Below are 23,655 nucleotides of genomic sequence, written 5' to 3' on the forward strand. Positions count from 1 at the left end.
ATCAATCGAATTGACTGTCCTTGTTGCGATTTCTCGATTGCTTGAATGCGATCCTCCAGCATCAGGACCTTGCGGTGCTGCTTTGTTTCTGGATTCCTTGATGCTATCGTCGATTCGTCTGTATGACTGGGGTGACAGAGCCGCTCAGTCTTCCTTTCTCCTCCGAGTAGTATAACATCGATCAGAGAGCGCTTTCGATGCGCGTTTCCTATCATGTTTATTCTTGACATCGCTTGAAATTCTGACAGGTGTAGTGCAGTCCACACCGACTCCACAGTCAAAATGACCTGCGTTCATTTCTTCAGCTGTGGTATCGAAAGATTCCTTTCAGGACCACGGAAAATCATCAAAATTTCAAGAAGGAGCTTCGAGCAACATTTGATTTCCTACATCGCGGTCGCTAGTTACGGGTCAAAAATCGTCTTTGGGACAAGAAAAGGCGGTCGCTGGTCGCGTTCAGCAGGTAGTCGCTAGTCACAGTGAATTTTGAATGTGAGACCGTCCGTGCCTGGCGAAGTGGTCGGTGGTACCAGGCTGGTCGTTAGTCACGGTGGTCTTTAGTTTCAGGTTTTACTGTAGTTACATTTGGCAATACATACCTCAGACTCTGCTGATGCTTTCATCCTGTCGCCAAGAGTACATAACATGGTTGTGTACTCTTGCTGTCGCCTAATAGTTTTTTTCTCGTTTTGTGTGTACTGAACAGGCACTTGATCTTCAGAAGAGGACATTTGTGAAGCATTCCAAAGTATTCAGCGACACGTTGAAGAAGTACTTCCGAGATGCAAGGTATGAAAGGAGCAGAGTAGACTGAGCTCTGCTTACTTCTGCTGACATGCTGCTCACGGCCAGTGGAGCTATCCCGTTTAGATGGTCATGCTCTGTAACACCAGACTGTCGACCAACAGTACCGTTAGGCGTTAGCTGGCAATGTCCTATTTCCATTTTGAGGTTGGGTGATGTACATAGTCATGTGTGTGTGTGGGGGGGGGGGGGGGGATTTCAAGTTTATGACCAGAAGCTAGACGAAATGCATGCTACTTCCACCGGGCCATATTCCTCACTTGAACATTGCATGTTTGCAGGCACAGCAATTACCTGATACGGGGTGGCACCTTATAATAATGGTCCAAAGATGCTAGTAATAAAGCATTTTAGAGGGGATCGTATGAGGCATATTACAAAATACTATGGCACCAGTCCATGGACAACCGAGGGCAAACTTCACTTTGGACATAGTTGCTAGCGCTCTGACCGGAGCATGTCACGCGGCGGCCATTCTGAGAATTGCTAAAATTGCACATATGCAATGCACTGGACATATATAGTCTTGAATTGTTCGCCATTACTTTGCCTTGCAAAGACCTCGTCTCAACAATAGTTTCGAGCTAATATCCAACCGAAAGCACTGTTGCAGACCGTTTTCTTGGGTCCTATCCGGCGTTAGGACGGCATGCAAGCTATCATTAGTCTTGTCCTTCTCCATGTTTGTTGTATTCTGTAAGCATATTTTACAGGCTCCCATGCCACTATCTGCCTTGAATCATAATGCTGCTCCTGAATGAGGTTACTAGTTTTGATGCAAGTACCGGAACATGACATACTTTCGGCCTACTGGTATGCTTGATGTCAATACCAGCATATCTGTGTGTGTGTGTGTGTGTGTGAATTTCTTCAGAACGGATGACGTGTTCGTGAGCGCCAATCGCTTGATAAACCAGACCAACACGCTGCTCCGCCTGTTTCGCATGGCCAGTGGACAGCCATAGTCATGAGCCTGCCTGCTGAATGGCTACCGTTGTCATGTTGCACAACCGACGTCAATCCTTATAGACAAATTATAATATTCTAAATTTAAGTTATGGAATTTGATAGTATTTTACGTGGAAATCGGTCTCGAATTAGAACATTCTGGCTTCTTTATTGTCCCCTTGAAGGCATTCACTGTAAATATTGAAATCCCAAGCTCACTGTGTTGATTTCGAGATAAAGTAGTGCTGCACAAAAAGTTGAAGCACCGTAAGATTCGTGTTCAAAATGATAGTGACGTGAAGCCTGTTCACAGTCTGTAGCCCATAGACGTACACACTATTTGTGTACTAGTCTACGTTGTCATGGTATCATATACTGTATGACACACACATCCACACGCACACATGCGCGCGCGCACACACACACAGCCTCACAGAAAGCAGTTGTTGTATTTTACACAGCAGGACGCTTCATTTCGGTGTTATATGTATAACTACAACAGTGAGTCAAATTTGTTGATTTTTATGCTCTTCACTTCGAAACAAAAGATAATGTGATACAAGAAACATGGAGGAGATTGCTACTTGTAGGCACGTCAACAGTGTCAAAAAGTTAGTTTCAAAGCACGATCACCCATGCACAAGCCATACTAGTAGTGGTCTGAACAACAGCACAAACATGACATTGTGCACATCCTAATGTACCTAAATATTATGGAGAGAGGTTAAAACAAAGTTCAGCACAATAACACAGAACAAAGCCAGTTTAAAGAAGAGCAACTACAAACATAGTAACCCAATCCACTGCGGTCCCAGAGGCAGAGGTACACATGTACGAGTACTAAGCTCGTACTAAACTAGGCTACACAATTCTGAGGGACGCCTCACGCAGCTCAGCTGAATGAATCATAAACTAGGCTAGCAACAGTAATAGCAATAGCCACACAGACAGTCATATCTACAGCAACAACAACTACAGCAACAACAACTACAGCAACAACAACATCGTGAGAATAAAGAATTTAAAGAAAACACAGCAACAACAACATTGGGAGTAAAGGAAAACATATTGAACAATTGCCACAACGAAGGGAGACGAATCGATGTGCCTGATGACCAGCACCAAACACACACATGAGAGACACATGCATACCCAAAGACATCATCAACAAACGCTTACGCTGGGCCACCAAGGCAGCAGCAGTTCCGAAGCAAACCGGACAGCTGCCATTCCACTACAGCCATATCAGCTTGCACTTGCAACAGGCTTTGGGGAGGCCAAAGACCTCATAGTGCGCTCATCCCGTGCCCTATGCATACTTTCAATAGATACAGCAGCTTCGAGCTGAATATCGTCAGCATCTGATAGGGACACTCCCAAATGAGCAGCCAGCATCTTCCGGTCCGCGTCACGCAACAAATAGATAGCTTCCGCCCAGTCCACCGCTTCACCACCACCGGGTTTATCTTTCAATGATGATGCACGGCCACCATCTGGTTCATCCTTCAATGCTTCACCACCATCAGGTTCATCCTTCGGTGATGAACTAGCTACCGGTGGTGACAAAAGCTTCTTGATGATCGCTGAGTACTGATCTTGGCGGCTACGCTGCTGGTCGAGGTCAATGTCTGCAGCACCATCACCATCACCTCCGTCCACAGCGTCATAGTCAGAAGAGGATTGGCATTCTGCAAGACCAGAAAGACGACAGACAGCCTAATGGCTCGTTAGTGCATGACAAGTTAGCCCGGAGGCCGTACAGTGAAACCCAACAGCGCGGGTTTTTTACGTACGAAAATTACCCTCAGTTCCTACATCACCAGAGAGGTTCTGCTCTTCGTGAAAAGCAGAGAAATCAAGTAGAGAGCAGGTGTCTGGGTTAGATTCTACAGCTTCGCGTATTTTGGGTCCAGATTTCTATGCGGAGATGAGGTTCTCTACTTTGTGGCAAATAAAATGCGTACGGATCTGCTGGGTATCATTCAAATCAGGGAGAATATTGCCAAATTAGGAACCGGAAATCCCCAGTACACATTCCATGTGATCTCTTTGTGTGAAAGTAGAGCAGAACAGGTTTCCTATACGCTATGGGAACGCGGAGAGTGTCCCCGGGATTCTTTGTGTCGAGTTCCCGTAACGTACTACGCCGAAAACGTGGCGTACGTGACGTTTTCGTCCGAATAGCCACAACATGGAACGTGGCGGGCAAATCGAACGCCTTGTACGAAAACGTAGATGACGTATCCAGAGACCCCTGTACCGAGATTCGTTCTGCAGTTCCCGGCAGCTTGTGTCCAAAAATAGCTGTACGCACAGCCGTACGAAACGCATGTACATGCTTGTGTGAATGCACCTGCATGAAAACGACGTTTGCCAGTACGTGGAAAAAACACGACGCGTATTGAAACGTAGTATAAATAGCCTAAATGTAGTCATGTAAAGAACTCTTCCTCTCCTCCATGCGCTCTCACAGCCGACTCACTGCTACCCTCGGTAGCCATTACACACACCAACCAAGGAAGGGACAGTCGACGTGGTGCGTCTCTGCATGCCTGCGCGGTTGGCTGGAGAACTGCCCAAGTGAAAAGTAGATCTACATGTAACTACAGTCCATTCATGCGTGTGTGCACTCTTTGTAACTTTTGCTGCACTGCACGCTTAGTACTCTACTTTCTTTCACTTTGTTTGATGGCTTGCCAAAATTCTTAAAGGGGAAGTTAAGGCAAAAATTAAAATTTCACCAGTTGTAGTCTTCGGGGTGCTGAGTCGAATGGTCGTGGTCCGAGGAAGCTGAGACACTCCCTTCCTACTTGAATCCCAATCGAACTCGCGCACTTCCACCGAAACTGGGTGACTGCGCCCTACTAGATGGGGATTTGTATGCTAAATGTCACTAAAAGCGCCATTTCGTTCTTATAAAAGCACGGATGACCGCGATTGGCCCATATGTTGTAGTCTTTTGGACGCTGAGTCGACTGGTTTTGGTCCGAAAAGGCTGCGATGCAGCGTTCCTCCTTTATTCCCAATCGAACATGGTTGAACAAGCGGTCACGTGCTCCTGCGTACGCCAGTCACCTGGTCACCGTGCCTGCAGGGTACAACTTACTAGCCTGTTTGACCTTTTTTGGGTGCAGTCCTGTCACTCGAGTTGAACCTTGGTGTGAAAGTTGTCGCCTGCTGGCGTGGTGACCAGGTGATTTGGGCACCCAGGAGCACGTGACCACTTGTTCAACCATGTTCGATGGGGAATAAAGGAGGAACGCTGCATCGCAGCCTTTTCGGACCAAAACCAGTCGACTCAGCGTCCAAAAGACTACAACATATGGGCCAATCGCGGTCATCCGTGCTTTTATAAGAACGAAATGGCGCTTTTAGTGACATTTTGCATACAAATCCCCATCTACAGTGCGTATCGGTTATAGTGTGGTCGTATACAAGAATATACTGCCTACAAGAATGAACACTCATTTTTTCATAATCATAACACATATTTTATGTGTATATTTATTCTTACAAGCAGTATTATCGCATAGTAGAATATATCGGCCCTAAGAATGGATTTTATGCAGCAAAATATGCCAGATTAGTGTGAAGTGTATCGCCAGTAGCAATAACATCTGTGCTCTGTGCATACTCAATACAATAATAGTCAACACAAAAAGAGAGTTATGTCCAAGGGAGCATTGGAGAATCACTTTTTCTGTCCAGTCGGACTCTTTCTTCCGACTTCTCTCGTATCTGCTGCTCCGCAGTCTAGTCGCCTAGCACGACCGGTCGACCGCGAGTCTGATCCGTGTGTACGTGTCCACATGCCAAACGTGCGCACATGCGCATATGATTATGTCACACGTGCATATGATAATGTCACACGTGCATTTTGATATGTCACACGTGATTTATCGTGTGTAAGAAATATCGGCAATAAGAATCAAATGTCGTTTTTCAAACACCCACGCTATAGCCGATACCTACTGTAGTAGGGCGCAGTCACCCAGTTTCGGTGGAAGTGCGCGAGTTCGATTGGGATTCAAGTAGGAAGGGAGCGTCTCAGCTTTCTCGGACCAAGACCATTCGACTCAGCACCCCGAAGACTACAACTGGAGAAATTTTAATTTTTGCCTTAACATCCCCTTTAAACTATCACCTAGCCGTTAGAAAATTAATGTTAGCAGCTTGTGATTGGATTTCTCACCTGCCATTTTCTTGGAACCCCTGGCACTGTGTTGCTGGATAGGTTAGCAGCTTGTGATTGGATCACTCACCTGCCATTTTCTTGGAACCCCTGGCACTGTGTTGCTGGAGAATTGTAACTTCTCATTCTCACACTTTGCCCGTAATCTTGCGCCCATGTTTTGTAGTATAAATCTGACCATCTCCACCTGATATCATCCTATTCAATACAGTCGTCCCTCTCTAATCCGGCACTTGTTTATCCGGAACCCTTGCCAACCGGCGCACTTTCTGACAAAACCGATTTTTTTCGTTCAATTCCTACATCTTAATCCGGCACTTGAATTCCGCCTCCGGCAGTGACTTTTTGAAACGAATCGCTCAAACTGCACGTAGTTTGATTTCATAATCCGGCAGTCGTAAAACTTTCTTATTTTAGCAAGGAGTAGTGTCCTGCCAATTTTCAGGTGTGTGTGTGTGTGTGTGTGTGTGCGTGTGCGTGCAAGAGTACATGTGAACATGTTCTCTGTTTTACTTTATCACTTTATCACTGTGTATATTCCTGGAGAAAAGTTGAAAATATAAAGCCGTGCACCAAATACTTGGGTCGACACGGAAAAACCCTGCGTTTTGACGTATGATACATGCATGCAATTGGGTAGGGCCGGGTCAGAGGGCAGGATTTCTTAATCCAGCACCCTCGTTAATCCAGCAGAAAACGCCGTAGCAAAAGGTGCCGGATTAGAGAGGGACGACTGTATCACCTTCTCTGATGAGCCTTATGAAGGCGAAACAGCTGTCAGGAGGAATTTCAGTATCTACCTGCAACCCTTCCTTGGTTGGTGTGTGTAATGGCTACCGAGGGTAGCAGTGAGTCGGCTGTGAGAGCGCATGGAGGAGAGGTGAGGAAGAGTTCTTTACATGTTATTGGCGGAATAGTACCGTTCACCATTTGAAATAAATGTAGTCATGGTCATAATTATTGTACGTACTGAATTCAGGCTGCCACACACGCTCTCCAGCACACGCCATTAGCACGACGTCACTGGGTAGGTCCAGGAAATAGTCATTATCATCCACGATTGTGCCATCAATGTCTTCCTGCCAAATAACATCTTCATACGACGTCCGATGAGGCAAGAATTCTTCTTTGTTGTTTTCCTCCTGATATTCCTTTATCTTCCCAAACAAATCCTCCAATGATCGAACATTTCCAAATTCCTGGCGCCAGCGCCTGCTGCTATCTATAATAATCGTTTTTTTGGCCATTGCTGCTGGCCAGGGTTAGAGAAGACGTTGAAAGAACGACTACAGCACAGTCTGACCTGACCAGGCTTCAAGTTCAAACTCAAAGCTGTTCACCCGAAAGACAAAAGCCGGCATACTAGTACCAAGAGTACATAACCCCCCAGAGTGTGCAACGCCGATCCAGCTCTGTGTAGGGTCTTGGTCGAGCGGAATCGGATCTTCTGATGTCATGCGTACACTTCACACCAGCGCAAGGCCGGTCTCGAGGCAGGGCACCATTGTTTTTGATCCAAGAGTACCCGCGACTCCCCGGGTTCCCCTCAGATGTGTACGGTATTATGACGCAAAGATCCGATTCCGCTCGACCAAGACCTATAATGGCTATATGCAGAGCTGGATCAGGCGTTGCACACTCTGGGGGGTTATGTACTCTTGCTAGTACACGGCTGTTTTTTTGCGCGATTTTGGCCCATTTAATATGGCGGCCGAGAACGCGTAAAAATTCATGATTTTCGTCCAGGAATTGCTTTAGACAGCTAAGTATTCCACAGACTTCGCCACTTTTCGTCTCCAATCAGCTTGGTTTGCCGTGAGTTTTCGATTTTTCGGCTTTGCCTTTCCCTCAGCTCCGCGTACATGCCGCGCGACCACTGCTTCGATTTGTTTCCTTGTCTCTCGAGGACGTTTGTTTTCCTCTCCTGGGACGTTCGTCGTGCAGAATTTGAGCCAACGTTTGTGCCCCAAATAGTATCCCCAGATTTGAGTATCGTTTAGATAATTTGGAATCGGGTAGGTAAGTGTCCGTTCTGGTGCTGTAGAAAATTTCGTTCCGTGACGTGCATCAATTCCGTGTGACTTGCGTTTGCAATATTCCCAAACTTTTGGTATTTCCCACACTTACTGGATCGTAACTGCAATTGTGTTACTCTCCAGTTGTTGTGAGGACGTAGAGTGATCATGGATGAGCATAAATCGCTACTGCAAGAAGTCTGCCGAGTCGGTGGCAGAAAGTTTTCCTGTTTCAAGCAGTCTACCAGATATAGTGTGGAAAAATATAGTGATCTGCTGAAATATGTACATGGCAATGATATCTCGAAAGATTGCTCAGACATCCACCCACCATACCTCTGTATTCTGTGCGAGCGAGCCCTAAAGAGAGCCAGTAGAAAGGCAGAACATTGTGGAGGTGGCTGTGGACCTGTCACCAAATGGGAGCCACACCATCGCACAAACTGCTCTGCGTGTGCAAGCCAGAAAAAAAGGGGCGCAAGCGCGCACCATGCAAAACCGAAAACAGCATTGCGAGGTGCCGAACTCCTGGCAGCACCCAGCCACCAGAGCGATGATGGATCACCTACACACTCAGCCACCAGCAGTGTAAGTGGTCTAGATATCAGTGCAGAATGCATACAATCAAGAGCAGCGCGACAACATCGTGCAACATTGCCGCTTGACAGGGACAGATTTTTAGACAGAAATGCGGTGCAAATTTGCATCATTTGTCAGAATGCCGCAGACGGTATCCTGGAAACAGCATGCTGCAATGATCCGAGTTGTGCAGAGTGCATAAGCGAATGGCTCAGCACGAATAACAAATGCAAGTCTTGCAGCAGTGCTGACATGGCTGCATCATCGATGCGCACGCCCAGCATTAGTCTAGCCAGGGTTGTCAGCAGCCAGTCCATACACTGCGACTTCCACGAGCCATCGCTACGTGGATGTCCTGAAGTCGTGCCGCTGCCTGACTTGCAACATCATGTCAACATGTGCCCGTTCAATCCCGGAGAGACGCCATCATGCAGCACAGCACGTAGCCCGCCGCCGAGCACGACACCTATCCGCTCTGTGCGCCCATCGTCAACAGTGGCTGAGGTTCTAAGTGCTTCTCCGTCGAAGTTGAAGGGCAATGTGGCAACCAACCTCACTGCACGTCTGGTCACGGCTAGGGCAGAGGGTGGCAGGCTGGAGGTGAAAACTGGCGAGGGAGGCAGGGGCAAACCGCAAGTTTACCAGCTAACACCAGAGTGCAGTGTACCGTCAACTGATGCGTCTGCCTCAACACTCAAACGCCGCGCTGCTGAGCTGACCCGAATTGCAGAGTCCGTTTGTGGTGGATCGGATGGAGGTAGAGTGCAAATGATTGCTGGGCTGAAGCGGCTCTCATCAGCTGCACAGGAGGAGCTCTTGCAGGAAGCTGGCTTCAAGTGTAGCTCACCTTCACCTGGCACCGCGCTGGCCATCAAGGCAGACCTCCGACTGCCATGGAGCCAATTGAGGAAGCTGCGGCAGTGGCTCAAGGTCTTCGGAGTAAAGTTGGAGTCTGAGCATTCTATACGAGAGTTCATCACGAAGACGCTGCCCAGCTACACCGCTACAGAGCTGCCGATGTCGAAGCGGAATGGCGATGTCTCCATGGCTGCCACTGTATTTTTTCCAGACCTTGTCGCTATTGTCATGCACTTCCTCGACATCCTCAATGAGAGTGACAGCTTGACATGGCATTCAGGCACGATTGCCTGAAAGCTTGACATGGCATTCAGGCACGGCAGCAGTTACGAAGACCCAGCAGCACACTTTGACTGTCGACGCCTTGAAGGACGAAATTGCCAAGCTATGCCGCAGTAAGGACTTCAAAGGCCCATGCGTAGCCTCTGTGGAGCCTGTTCTCCAACACCACAAGATTGAACGTCAAGTGTACCACGGTGGTGCTTTCATCGGCAATCACGTCCACCAAGCCTTGAAGCCCACCGTGATCACTGCCATCAGCCATGCTCACGTACCAGTCATCACGTCCAGGTGTCCAGTCCTGGCGGAGGAGGCCCAAACAATAGCATCTTTACACGAAAATCTGATGAACAGCTACGCTTCTTGTCGAGCTATCTTCAGTCACAGCCAGGCAGTTTCAGCAGACGAGATGGATCAGCTGGAGTCTGAAGTTCGGCGTTTCTTGAGGATGTGCAGACGACACGTTGTGGCACGGCGACTTGGAAACATCACGCCGAAACTTCACCTGTTAGAGAATCATACGGTGCCGCTCATCAGGAAACTTGGCGTTGGTCTGGGCCTGCTCGCGGAGCAAAGGGCAGAGAGCTTGCACGCCAGTCTCAACACCCTCAACGTCATCTATAAAAACATACCAGGAGACCTCGCCAGGCTGAAAGTTGTCGCCGAGCAGCATCTGCTAACAACCACCAAAGAAGCCAGTACGCTGGCTCCTCGTCCACAGAAGAGGAAAGCCGAGGACCAAGGTCCAGTCTCCTCGTAAACAGGTAAGAAGACAGCGTGGTGACAGCAATGTCTGTCTTCGTGTTTGTATTTCCAACGCTCCAAAGAAAAACATTTGGAGCACAAGATCATGCTCCTCTTTCAAATTTTCAAACGATCTTCAACTGTTTGCGTTTTTTGTGTCGAATCATACTGAAAACCAACTTGGTTTTGTTACTATTCACAAGAATTTACCGATTCGCATCGAGTTTCCAAAACTTCTCTAAAACCCGGTGGAACGACGCCATATTGTAATCTGGTCAGCCGCGGACAGCCGTGAGTACTACCAAGAGTACATAACCCCCCAGAGTGTGCAACTCCACTATGGGTGCTGTCCCGACAGAATTTCAAGTTGACGTCATTTTGATGATGCAATGCGCACTGTACACGGATTATCAGACGAATCCGGAACCTGTGGTTGACCAAAGCCGATCGATTCTGTACAAATTATTGCAAAGAAAAACGTGTGATGCGTTGACACCCGTACACATGTTGTAAATCACTGCTGCAAGGAGCATTGCGTCATAAATAATGACGTCAACTTGAAATTCTGTCGGGACAACAGGGTATGTGGGAGTTGCACACTCTGGGGGGTTATGTACTCTTGGTACTACATGTACCAAGAGTACATAACCCCCCAGAGTGTGCAACGCCGATCCAGCTCTGTGTAGGGTCTTGGTCGAGCGGAATCGGATCTTCTGATGTCATGCGTACACTTCACACCAGCGCAAGGCCGGTCTCGAGGCAGGGCACCATTGTTTTTGATCCAAGAGTACCCGCGACTCCCCGGGTTCCCCTCAGATGTGTACGGTATTATGACGCAAAGATCCGATTCCGCTCGACCAAGACCCTATCATCCTATGCAGAGCTGGATCAGGCGTTGCACACTCTGGGGGGTTATGTACTCTTGGTACTACTACTACTAGTACCAAGAGTACATAACCCCCTGGGGGGTTATGTACTCTTGCTAGTACTAGTAAGTAGTAGCTCTACGCGGTCATACGAAGCCGTTTGATTTTGTTGTTTTTTGAATTTTTTGACCCTACACTGCTTCATGCATACACTGACTGTGTCTTTGTGGGTAACTACTTGAACATTTGGGGTTCATGTAAAATCGCACTGATTTTGGGATTTCCCTGCAACTTTTTGCTTCAGCAAAAAATTAAATGTTGTGCTTGACCGCATTCCTGTCACTTCGGCGCAGTGGCTTTTCGTTGGTGCAGTTTGTATCCCTCTCTGATCTGATCCCACGCTCCCCATGGCCCACCCCTGACTTCTGGGTGTGTGTGTTATCAAGAGTCCATAACCCAGGGTTATGGACTCTTGTTAGTCTTGATATAATCTTATCGGCTTTCTTATTGGCCATGTGGCTGTGGCAGTTACGACTGCTTTTCTTTTTTAGTTTAAAAAAAAACGTAGGGGTGCACCGGTGGTGTGTGCGTCGCGGGCCTTTGTATGGTTACGTACAGCTTCAGATTGTATTAGCTAGTGCCAGCGGAGTTCAATTGAATCTGCATGGGAAGAATACTACTGTATTGTGCATGTGATTGAACTGAAGCTGGATGATGACCGTGTGGTGAGTGTGTGGGTTTTTTCAAGACTAGTACCGTCCTGGGGCAGGGATTGTAGGTCCTTTAGCTTGGACGGGTGTTGTTACATTCATTGTAACATCTTGTCGTTTTCTGTGTGCTTTGCTGTGCGACTAGCAGCAGTATCTTGTGCTTATTTTTCTTATCTCTATGCATCCAATTATTTAAAAAAAAAAAAAATCAGGAAGAGGATATACATGTAATATCAATAAAATTTAATAAAGCCATTGCCGAGCCACCGTGCTCACAGCAGAGACTTCTGTGTGTGTTATTGTCGTGAAAGTGGACCACAAAGACTCGTAGATTCCGCTAGGACCCGTCCCGCAGGGTCCGACGTGGAATCGGAGTGAAGACGAAGAATGTGACAGTGTGTTTGGCCTCAAATCGCTCTAGTTTTCCATAAATTTCCAGCGGTTTAAAGATAAAAATGCAAATGCACGCCTTGATTGCACCGGTGCACCTACAATAGGCTACATGTACCTACACTCTGTAGCACTAGCACCTCTTGCTTTCTTTGGCCTTTTCTGAGCGACCAAAATGATAGTGCAGTCAAGAGTAGTGACAGTGAGGGGTGGGTGACACCAGCACAACGGGCGGGAACACACTGTCACATTCTTCGCCTTCACTCCTCGTGTAACCCCGATTCCACGTCGGACCCTGCGGGTCCTAGCGGAATCTACGATTACACTTCGGAGCTTCGGCTTCGAATGTGACAGTGTGACTTTTAAAGTGATTCACCACCTCAACCAAGGCAAGGGCGTAGCCAAGCATTATGCGCGAAGGAGAATCGCGCATGTGGAGTGAAGGAACTGGCATCTCTCAGAGTGCCTGATATACAGTTAGGAGACTCCCTTCGATAGGCATCTATTTGCCTCTGGAGGATCCGTGAAATAAAAATCAATCAATCAATCAAATCAGTAAAAATGTCTCGATGTATCTAGGATACACCATATGTACAGGTATCCTGCAAGTCGGAGACATAAAGGGAGAAAAGGGTGACAGTCAGGACACAAATAATAATACTGCGACACTATGGCGAGGCTGGGTCGAAATACTGAATGTCACAGTACTCCTCGAGCCAGGAATGTGGACAAAGACGTTTGTCCCTTGCAAACCAGGGAACCAGGAAGGTCTTAGATCTGGAGCCCTAGACATTTGTCTTGCTGACGGAGGCAAGGGCGAACACAGCACGTACATGTATCTTCGGGAGTTGATGGCAGATGAATACGGACAGACTGCAAAGCTCCGAGGTGAGTGGGGAGCCTGAGCCAAAGCCATCTGATCTACACGGTAACGTGCCGCGTCAGATGTTGCCGAGGCAATTGGGATTGGGTCCCCAAGCCTGCAGAGCCTCCAGAACATGGGTGACACTCCGTGTCTCGCTCCTTTTGAGTTGCGATATTAGCAACTTCTGAGCTTTTTCTGAAAATACGGATGCGATTTCAGCAACTTTCACTTGTTTTGGCACGGTTGCGAAAAGCATAAGTTGCGAATATTTTTGGCATCTTTGGGAAAGGGCTAGCCAGCAGTAATAGACACCGGGCATCAAATGGGTGGTCGCTACATCAGCCTGACCAATACTCAAGCAAGAGGCCCTGGACACGTAGCTGGAGTGTCGACGAGAGAGGAGAAAGATGCATTGGTAATTGGTCTATACTGCCTCCCTACATCGTACGGGGTGGCGAAGTAGTTGGTCCGACTGCGATGAACTCCAGACCGGAGCCACCAGGAGCACTCGCTTTACGTGGTGAATGGCGCGAACCATCAGGCAGCAATTGATGAGGCAGAACGGAGGGTGAAGAAGTGTTGTTCGTTGGTTTTTATTTCACTTCGCACATTCAAACGGGATGGCGACCCAATAAAATGACGGCGAAGGCTTAGCCTAGAAGTGGCTATGGAAGAACATAGTAAAAGCTATGGAAGCACATAGTAAGAGAATAGGATACTAATAACTGCGAGTAACCGGGGGGAGAGAGAGAGAATACGATGTATCTGTGATACTACGTGAGGGTTACTGAACTGCAGGGGGAGGGATCAGAGCGATCGAACTACTCCCTACAGGCGTATGGTACACATGCATGCTTAAAATCAGGTAGCCGGGTAATTGTGCGGACCTCACCAGGGAGAGCGTTCCACAGCAGAGCACCAGCAACAGAAAATCTCCGCTGACCGCGGCGGCTACGGTTTGCCTGGCTTAGTAGGCCATTTGACTGCTGATGGCGGGAAGTGCATTCTCCCATTGGTCTGGTCTGCCGGAAGGACCAAGGAAGCCTGGCCCTCGGCCTCAGGATCTGAGCGCTAACTCACATGCTGATCCAGTTAGCGGTTATGGCTGGCCACAAATAGGTCAAGTGGGCTGTACCAATAATGTAACTTTGTAATGACCCGCCTGTCCAACAGGCAGGTGCCGCTGTCTGCAGACAGTGACGGTCGTTTGGGTCGTGGACGATGTCCCGAACATTGACGGCGACTAGGTGGAGCCAGCATAGTTGCGCCAATAGAAACAGTTATGTGTCTCTTGGTAGCACCAAGAGATACATAGTTATCCAATGTTTCTTTCCTTGGGTACGTCACAGCAACAGCCATCACATGATCAATCTCGACATGCAAAGGTACTCCCGTTATGCCATGCACTGGGGCTTGCAGACCAAGGCACTCCGCCCACAAGCAGTAGATGAATGGAGTTTAACTCCTGCAGAGTCATGTGGCGATGGTTGGCTGCTGTACATGGGTCCTGAACTGACGGGCTCTCGTACGCAGCAATGGCACCTGTGTCTGTGAGGTGACTGGCTGGCCATCCCCGACTGAAAAGTCACGGACCCAGTAATGGAGACTTGTCAATTGAATCATCAGTCCATATACCGAGGTTGCACGGCCCATGTCCGGAGAATGCAGACGATCGGTGCAGACACTTGGTGCATGTGCTGAGTGAATAACACATGCCGAACGGTAGACATGTGTACCGCCAGCCACTTCCGGATGGATGCCGGTCGAGTGACACATGTCCTGCATGGCCAAAAAGCACATTGGCTCCGTGAGGCTGGCAACATCGTCAGTGGCCGTACCGGGTCTCCAGCTTGAAGGGACCTGTGGTGATATAATCGTCATATTCGGGTGCTCAGCGATGGTAGAGATGACGCAGGATGCGGAGCCAATGCGGGCTGTTTGGATGGTCATTTGAACTGGACATAGTTTCTATCCGTAGATCTCAGGTATATGTATGGCTTCCTCAGCTATTGCACAACATGGTCATGGACCTTGGGAGTGCGCAGGACGTCTACGGCAAGACAAGGGTGAATAATGTAGGTCATAAAGTTCTTCCTCCACGGTGAGAACACGAAGACATCACATATTCACTGATTTCCTTCTGCGCTAGGAAAGCAGTTTTCTATACATTATACATACAACTGCAACTGTATATTTGTTTACAAAGAGGTGTCTTGTCGAGGGTAGAGGGCTCAACACGATGTGGAGCACTATGATGATTTCATTGAGTAAGGAACTCAGAGTTGCAACAAACTCTAAGACCTCCTTGTGCCTGTTGTGTATATAGTAGTGGTGAAACGAATGTCAAAACCTAGTAACCGAATATTCTTTGGCTTATCGAACGAACGTACGAATATTCTTTAATTTCTTTTGGTAACAGAGATGCCATCACATGCCCTCCTCTCAGTCATTTGATGGATATTGTTATTATTATTAGGTATGACAAACGGTAATGCCACATAAAATGCACTGCCACATAAGGCTACTTCGAAGTTCATACATGTTATGTGCAACATTGGCAGTCCAGTATGCACATACATGTGCAAACATGGAGTACAAAGTCACAGGCAGGCTGTACGCACTGCACTGTATTGTGTTCGGCGTGCTTGTATATACATGCACTGCATTCGAAGTGACGAAACGAATACTCGAATGTGACTTAAGGTGGCACTCTGCCTTCAGAGGGTCAAAAAATGAATTTTTGAAATAGGTGTCGATTATGGTCTCAAACGTTTGGCATAGGACCCAGCCGACAGCTGAGAAAATTTGAGCGAATTCCATGCACGCACTCCAGAGATATAGGCGCTCAAAGAGGTAGTGCACAACGAAACTCAATTGCAAATTCAAATATAAATTGCAGTATTTCATCAAAAACGTATAATATTCATAACTTCGTCCAGGTTTAGAGTACCGTTCTCAAATTTCACAGGATTTGTCCCATGGGGTTTCTGGTTAGTTTGGAGATATCTGCGCATGGCACGGACCACTCATGCAGCAGTACATCCATACGCGCATCTGACAAAATTCAAATCGAAATATTTCGTTCTGATTTGTTCGATGTTGAGGTTATTTGTGGTGTTGCGATGGGAAGGAAACAGTGTAGTGGCCGTCCTGGACGTCCAAAGAAACGGATATTTCATGGCAGGAAGCCCCGCGAGCCTGAGCCAGAGAAATGCCCTCATCCTGCGCCTGAGTTGGCAGCCGACAATCCCATAGAGAATGTATTCCCAGATTTATTTGAAAATTCGTCAGACAGTTCAAATTCCGAGTCAGACCATCACAGCACAGACGACAGCGAGTCCGCCTAAGAGAGCAGCGAATCTGAGCCAGGATCCGACACTGAGAGCCAGGATGATGAAGCAGCGACCACCGGATATCGGCTGATCGACTTGGAGTGTCTTCAGAGCCTGCTGCAAAAACTGGTGTCTCTTGTAATGCCTGTCATAGCAATGTCACCCTCAAGGAGACCAAGAGAGAAGGCCTGGCTTCCACTTTGAGTGTTGTCTGTGACAGATGTGACGCAGAGGAGACGGAGACCATGTCCAAAAAGTTCAATCGTGTTTTGGAGGTCAACAGAAGATTTGTTTTGGGCATGCGCTTGATTGGAAGGGGCCATCAAGCCATGGTGAAATTTAGTGCGGCCCTCAACATGCCTAAGCCCATGTCCCTGTCTTCCTACCATGGCCATACCACGTCTTTGGCTTTGTCTGCTGACACTGTGGCGGAGAGGAGCATGGACATCGCTGCTGCTGAGATTCGCAATCCCCCTGACGTCACTTGTGAGACAGCCGTGACATACGATGGCTCATGGATGCGCCGTGGACATGCTTCACTGTATGGATGCTTGCGTGGGGCGACACAGAACCGCAACGAGTGCTTCAATGGCTTGGTGTGGCAGATGTGCCCCAAGACCGGCTTCTGTTCTGCCAGGATCGTGCAAATGGCTATTGCCCTTGCTGCTGCATGGTTCAATGACGGCCCAGCGTCCATCTCAGCGTTGCTGACGGAAATGGGACTCCCCGTTGGCAGTTGCACGGCGTCAGCACTGGGTCAACTCCAGCTTGACAGACAGAAGCATGCAGCAAGGAAGAGGTCTGCAGAGGTCAAGAGGAGGAGGAAGAGGCGAAGAAGAGTTCGCAAAGGTATCCAGGAAGAGGAAGTAGCTCAAGAAGGTGTCTCATACGAAGCTGGTGGCGTCTAGGTATGTGCTGTGACACGGGATCTTGTTGCTGCGGACCCAATGTGAAGTCCCTTTTTTGACCATTTTTCCATGACTGTGCTGGCTCTTAACCAGGCTGTGGCCTCTCCTGTAGCTGGTACACCCATAAAAGTATATATTTTCTGTTTCTGCATGGTGTAGGCTAGACATTGAACCAAAGCTTACCTGCCTAGCAGGTGACATAACCAGTATTGGTGTTCTGAAATATTGACGAATGTTTACGAATGTTTACGCGAAATCAGTATTTTCGCTGTAACGAAGCTATCTGAGTAGGAGATTTGCATATTTTGCTAATCTTTGGTTCAATGTCTTCATTTATGTTTCTATTAGCCTGCCAAGTAGACATTTTGGTCATCTTATACATGAGTTTTTCAGCACTCTGGTGAAGAGTGAAGTATACGGGCATTTTTGAATTTTCAAGCTATGCTCAGAATTAACTGTCACTGTTCATGCCTAAGGGTGTGCACATGGACCAGATATCCATAGAGAACTTGTGTAGAAAATTTGAAGTAATTATCTCTACCCAATCCAAAATTACGGATGTCAACGTGCCGTACGCCCACGAAGGCAGAGTGCCACCTTAAAGAATATTCGAATGTGACAAACCGAACGAATGTTCGAATATTCGAATATTCGTTTCACCACTAGTATATAGTTTATACCGTATCAGTTGAGGTACATTTATGCAAATGTACTGGTAAGCGTACCAAGTAAGGCAAACCGTGAAAGGTCACCGACAGCCGAGCAGGCTGGTAGTGTGGATCATTGGCTGCACCATTACGGGATTGGCACGGCAAGCATGCAGCTGCTTCAGCTCGTCTGCCAAGCCCTTGTTGGAAACGAAAGCCTGGTACACGGTGGGTCGGGCACAAGGCACACGTGCATACAGTACCGGCGTATCTACCATATCAGTAGTTGTAAACAGTACGAGACTGATCTGGTTGCTAGCTATGGTTGCTAGCTATAATATAAGTAAATCCCTTCTGGCTGCGTAGATATTCCAGGATATGTACGATGAAATGCTATCCACAGTAGTACAATACAGATAATATGGTTACTTGGTCCTGCCGTTCTACGGAAAGGGCCACGCTGATATGGCATAATGCACATTAACCCTCACACCACAGAAGAGATGAGCCAGTGGGGTGTCGCAAGCTTATATTGAACGTGAGCACGACATGATTATTGTGATCATGATGACGTATAACATAGTTCGCATGAAATGATCGGACTGGGCCGTCTAAGGCCGCCCATCTGTAACATAGTATGATAGGAACAAATAACGCCATCTATCGGCTATGAAAGAGCGTTTGAAAGACGACCCATGGGGTCATGTAACAATCATAAAGGCTGGGTGTACCAGTACATTGCTATGGCAACTGCATGACCACTAAGTACTCGGTAGTACCCACAAGTATATTAATTGTATTGTCTGCGGCAGCCGATGGATGTGCACCATGCGGATTTCGTGCCCATCGGCCGAGCCCGTGCCTCCCCTCCGTCCGGTAGGCGTGGGCGGGTGGGAAACAAAATTGCGTGGCGAGCACTCGCAGCAAAACAGACAACTGGCAAAATTACACCAGCCAGCAGTAGATGAGCCGTCTACGGATGCATCCGCCAGGCGAAGGGTGGCTCATACGGGATGTCGTACGCGAGTGCGACCCGAATGCGGAACTCTGCAAGAGTGCGTGCTTGCGCAAGTCGGCTGCGGCGGCACGGCGGAGTGCGTATGGTCACCTAAAGTCATCTTGCGGGAATATTCCCCTGCGGGGGCGCGGCCCGTGGCGTGCTGGTTAACTACGGTTTGCGCAACGCAAACCAACATTATTATATGGGCAATGTATTGATCCCAGTTATGGATGCGGCAGTAAGCGTGCAAGGCATGGACTGGCCAGACCAAGAAGGGAGTGGTCCCTCGCGGTCCCCGAGGTGGGCACTAACTTGAGTAGTGGAAGGCAGTATACCACAAGTCATAGCGTACACGAAGGCAAGTGTACATGGCATTGCACTCTTGGCACTACGCTCAGCAGATAGCTGGAGCGCCCGTGTCCGTACGTGCTCCAGCCACCGAAGGTCAGACTGAGGTATGGCAACAGTAAAAGTGTTATGTGCTTCGCCACTTCGACTTCGAGGTTGTTAGCAATATGAGTGGCAGTACATTGTTGGCACTGCACAAATGGCAACCATTTGATGTTTATTTGTCATTGCTCACAGAGGTGCATCAGCCACCTCTGACATTGTGATCATGCTTCCAGAACCACGTATCTACATACAGTTAAACCTGCCCTAACCAGACGCCCGTGGTGCAGCGGAAACTGTTCTGATATGACAATATTCCGCTTGACACAGGGATGCACGTTCGATCCACAGCCCTTTGGTGCAGGAACATTTCCCGGTCAATACGGGATTCCGCTTGGTATAGGAGCAAGCAAACACAGGTAGAATTGTACTTGCGAAACAACAATATGAGTATGACAGAACGGCATTAAGTTATGGGCGTGACTCTGGGCATGAAACAAAGCACTCGCCGGTGCTTGCAAACCCACGAGACCATTGTTCATCACCAATGGACTAATGGTTAGACAGTGTGGCAAGGCCCCCTACAGGGCCTACCCACTGGCGTGACGGAAGCCACCATATCTACAATGACCGCACAGTCCACCAACATGGGTGGATGCGAGTTAGGCACAGACATTGGCAAGGCACTCCTGCTTTTCGTGAAATTGCCCTGACCACACAAGGAAGGCACGACTCAGGGCAAGAAACAAAGCACTCGCTGGTGCTTGCAAACCCACGAGACCATCGTCCATGGATAGTGGATGGATGGATAGAGTGGTTAGAGTGCAGCAAGGCACGCGACAGGGCCTGCCCACTGTAGAGACCATCGTCCATCGACAGTGGACGAATGGTTAGAGTGTAGCAAGGCACGCGACAGGGCCTGCCCACTGGTTCGACCACCGTCCATCCGCAGTGATGGATGGTTAGAGTGTGGCAAGGCACGCGACAGGGCCTGCCCACTATACTAGTGAGACCATCATCCATCGACAGTGGACGGATGGTTTGAGTGTGGCAAGGCACGCGACAGGGCCTGCCCACTGCCGTGACAGAAGCCGCCACATATCCGCCATGTCCGCGTCGTCCATCGATGGGGTTGGATGCCCGTTACTTGTAGTTGTAGGTACAGAGGTTGGCAAGGCACTGGCCTGCCCAATGACGTGACGGAAGCCGTCTGTTGATGTTACGCGCTAAGCCCAAAGCCTTGGCAAGGCACTCGACAGAGCCTGTCGAACTCGTGAAGGCCGCCCTGACCCAATAGGGAAATCGTGACTCGGGGCATGAAACAAGGCACTCGTCGGTGCTTGCAAACTCACGGAACCATCGCAGCGTCGCCATCAGCATTGGCCGCCGAAAAGGCCGAAATTTCCATATCGGCACAAACTAGTTACTTCAGCACTTACCTACACGGACAGCACGACGATCCGGTAGGTACTAGTCCTAGGCCTGGACTGCGAGCTTCAGCTTCGGAGTCATCATTAGACAATAGACACTGCCATAGCGGCAGTAGAAGACTGAAGTCTCAAGGATACTAGACAAAGGAAAAAGGTAACCAATCAGCAAAGAAGCGAAAGAAAAGGCCAAAGAAAGCAAGAGGTGCTATAGGTGCAATCAACAGATCAAGGCCCGCGTGCATTTGCATTTTTAACCGAGGGAAATTTATGGAAAACTAGAGCGATTTGAGGCCAAACACACTGTCACATTCGAAGCCGAAGCTCCGAAGTGTAACCATGGTAACTGTCAACGTAGACTCTGCGCATGCGGTCTACCATGGTCTACAATATAACTATATTATAGTCCATGCCGCGATGGCATGCGCCAAGACCGAAAAAGTCGTCTAAAAGTTGTACTTTTTTTATGCAGATTAGCCACTTTTCGGAGCTGAATATATTCAAATCTTCGTTGAAAAATTGTCAAGAAATATTTAGATGTCTCGGGAGTCGTTTGCAGTTTTCTTTCCATTAGTGCCGGTTTGCGGAAGTTTTGCTTTCCGGACACCTTCATTGGGTCTTTGACCTTATGGACGTCAGTTGTAGTGGTCGTTACTCATTGTCTCGACGTCGCTGGGAGTGATCTTGTGGGAGCTGTCAAATATTCGTAAAAATCAGGCAAGTGGCAAAGAAAAATTCGCCAATTTTTTGGGCAAGGTAGTAATTAGACATCGATGCTTTCCTTTGACTTTCCACCGATGTGGAAACACTTCCAGAAGCGTTCATCGGTGTCCGGTTCTTGATGGGGTCGTGGTGGGGTTGTGGTGGCCTCCACGGTTTGGAACAAAACAAAACCAATGCATTGTCTGTAGTCACCAGTAGGAGACGTATTACATGGCAAAGAAACACGCCAGCACCCGTATTCACTCTTGAGGGGCCTGAGATAGAAGCCCACATCATCTTCGTTCAAATGACGAAGTTCTAACCAGGGTCTGCAGACCGCAATTTCAATGTCATTTTTGGTCCCTTGAAAAATGGCCTAGCCAATAGCCCATAGGTAGTTTATGCAGCATTGGCGTGTTCTTCGGGCTTGCAATCATGTTATATTCATCATGAACTCCTCTTGCAAGATTCGTGCGAAACTGAAAGTTGCAATGTACTCTCAGGACAGCTTGAAGTAAGTTTCAATTCTCAGAGAAGTGCAAAGGCCTAAGTGGAACGAACTTTAAACCGTCATCGTGAATGTCAATGGGAATGTGAGCCAAGAGTCCACAACCCCAAGGGAAAAGTGTGATGGACTCTTAGTATGATCTGTGCACAAAGAACTGCAGTTGAGTCATTGTTTTAGCAATATGGCTGCGTTCTGAGTTATAGCACATTCTTAGACTCTTATTGTACTGGAGTGTGCACTTTATAACACGTGTACATGTATATAACAAAAGCTGACTTACAGAATGGTACAAAATGATATGCCCCATTCTCAGCTTTGGTTTCTGGCGTTCTTTTCATTATTAGTATTTCAGGCTGCGTGTTCTTTAAAGGGGAAGTTAAGCCTAAAATCAAATTCTCACCAGTTGTAGTCTTCGGGCGCTGAGTCGGATGGTCTTGGTCCGAGGAAGCTGAGACGCTCCCTTCCTCCTTTATTCCCAATCGATCTCGCGCACTTCCACCGAAACTGGGTGACTGCGCCCTACTAGATGGGGATTTGTAGGCAAAATGTCACTAAAAGTGCCATTTCGTTCTTATAAAAGCCCGGATGACCAGGATCGGCCCATATGTTGTAGTCTTTTGGACGCTCAGTCGACTGGTTTTGGTCCGAAAAGGCTGCGATGTAGCGTTCGGCCCTTATTCCCAATCGAACATGGCTGAACAAGCGGTCACGTGCTCCTGCGTACACAAGTTACCTAGTCACCGTGCCAGCAGGCGACAACTTTCACACCAAGGTTCAAGGTTCAACTCGAGTGATAGAAACTCGCTCAAACATGCTGTAAGTTGTAGCCAGCAGGCACGGTGACCAGGTGACTGGTGTACGCACGAGCACGTGACCGCTTGTTCAGCCATGTTCGATTGGGAATAAGGGCCGAATGCTACATCGCAGCCTTTTCGGACCAAAACCAGTCGACCCAGCGTCCAAAAGACTACAACATATGGACCAATCGCGGTCATCCGGGCTTTTATAAGAACGAAATGGCGCTTTTAATGACATTTTGCCTACAAATCCCCATGTAGTAGGGCGCAGTCACCCAGTTTCGGTGGAAGTGCGCGAGATCGATTGGGAATAAAGGAGGAAGGGAGTGTCTCAGCTTCCTCGGACCAAGACCATTCGACTCGGCACCCCGAAGACTACAACTGGTGAAAATTTGATTCCAGGCTTTACTTCGCCTTTATAGCGAGGCTCTACTGTACATGTAAATGTAATGTAAAGAACTTGGTGTGCCCCCATGAATTTCTACCTGTAAACAACTTCAGCACATATACCAGAATACAGCGCTGAATCCGGGGGGGGGGGGGGGGGGGGAGGGGGACTTTACATTATTTCACTTGCAAACACATTGCACGTTACATGCAATTTCGATTCCTTCACTGTAGATCTCAGGGGCGTGCTTGGCGAGGGGCACAGGGGGCAAGTGCACCCCCCAAAATATTTCGACCAGGGTTTTGA

The 23,655-nt window shown here is 48.2% G+C and overlaps 2 protein-coding genes across 3 annotated transcripts in view; one reads left to right on the plus strand and one right to left on the minus strand.

The window, feature by feature from the left end:
* LOC135814698 (programmed cell death protein 10-A-like) overlaps nucleotides 1-2,318 on the plus strand; it is an 8,999-nt gene extending 6,681 nt beyond the window's left edge. Inside the window, exons 8-9 of the mRNA XM_065327867.1 lie at nucleotides 707-789; nucleotides 1,679-2,318. Of these exons, the coding sequence (XP_065183939.1) occupies nucleotides 707-789; nucleotides 1,679-1,769 (174 nt within the window). The 3' untranslated portion in view covers nucleotides 1,770-2,318. The remainder of the gene's footprint in view (nucleotides 1-706; nucleotides 790-1,678) is intronic.
* Nucleotides 2,183-7,286, minus strand: LOC135814697 (uncharacterized). Of its 2 annotated transcripts, XM_065327866.1 has the most exons (3): nucleotides 6,915-7,286; nucleotides 3,279-3,440; nucleotides 2,183-3,248 (listed from the first exon to the last, which is right to left on the minus strand). In XM_065327866.1, the coding sequence occupies exons 1-3, from the start codon at nucleotides 7,189-7,191 to the stop codon at nucleotides 2,998-3,000; spliced, it is 690 nt and encodes a 229-aa protein (XP_065183938.1). In that variant the 5' UTR covers nucleotides 7,192-7,286; the 3' UTR covers nucleotides 2,183-2,997. The 2 variants fall into 2 exon arrangements, with proteins under 2 accessions (XP_065183938.1, XP_065183937.1); XM_065327865.1 differs by having other exon boundaries at nucleotides 2,183-3,440; nucleotides 6,915-7,285.
* Nucleotides 7,287-23,655: the final 16,369 nt, after the last annotated feature.

This window comes from Sycon ciliatum, chromosome 4, assembly GCF_964019385.1.
Source record: "Sycon ciliatum chromosome 4, ocSycCili1.1, whole genome shotgun sequence".
Lineage (NCBI taxonomy): Eukaryota > Metazoa > Porifera > Calcarea > Leucosolenida > Sycettidae > Sycon > Sycon ciliatum.

Bases quoted from the DNA above. Each gene is read 5' to 3' on its own strand.
- LOC135814697 (XM_065327865.1), bottom strand. From the start codon at position 7,191: ATGGCCAAAAAAACGATTATTATAGATAGCAGCAGGCGCTGGCGCCAG. The intron at 3,441-6,914 runs GTACGTACAATA...CTGGTCTTGCAG, and splicing joins TGTGTGGCAGCCTGAATTCA to AATGCCAATCCTCTTCTGAC.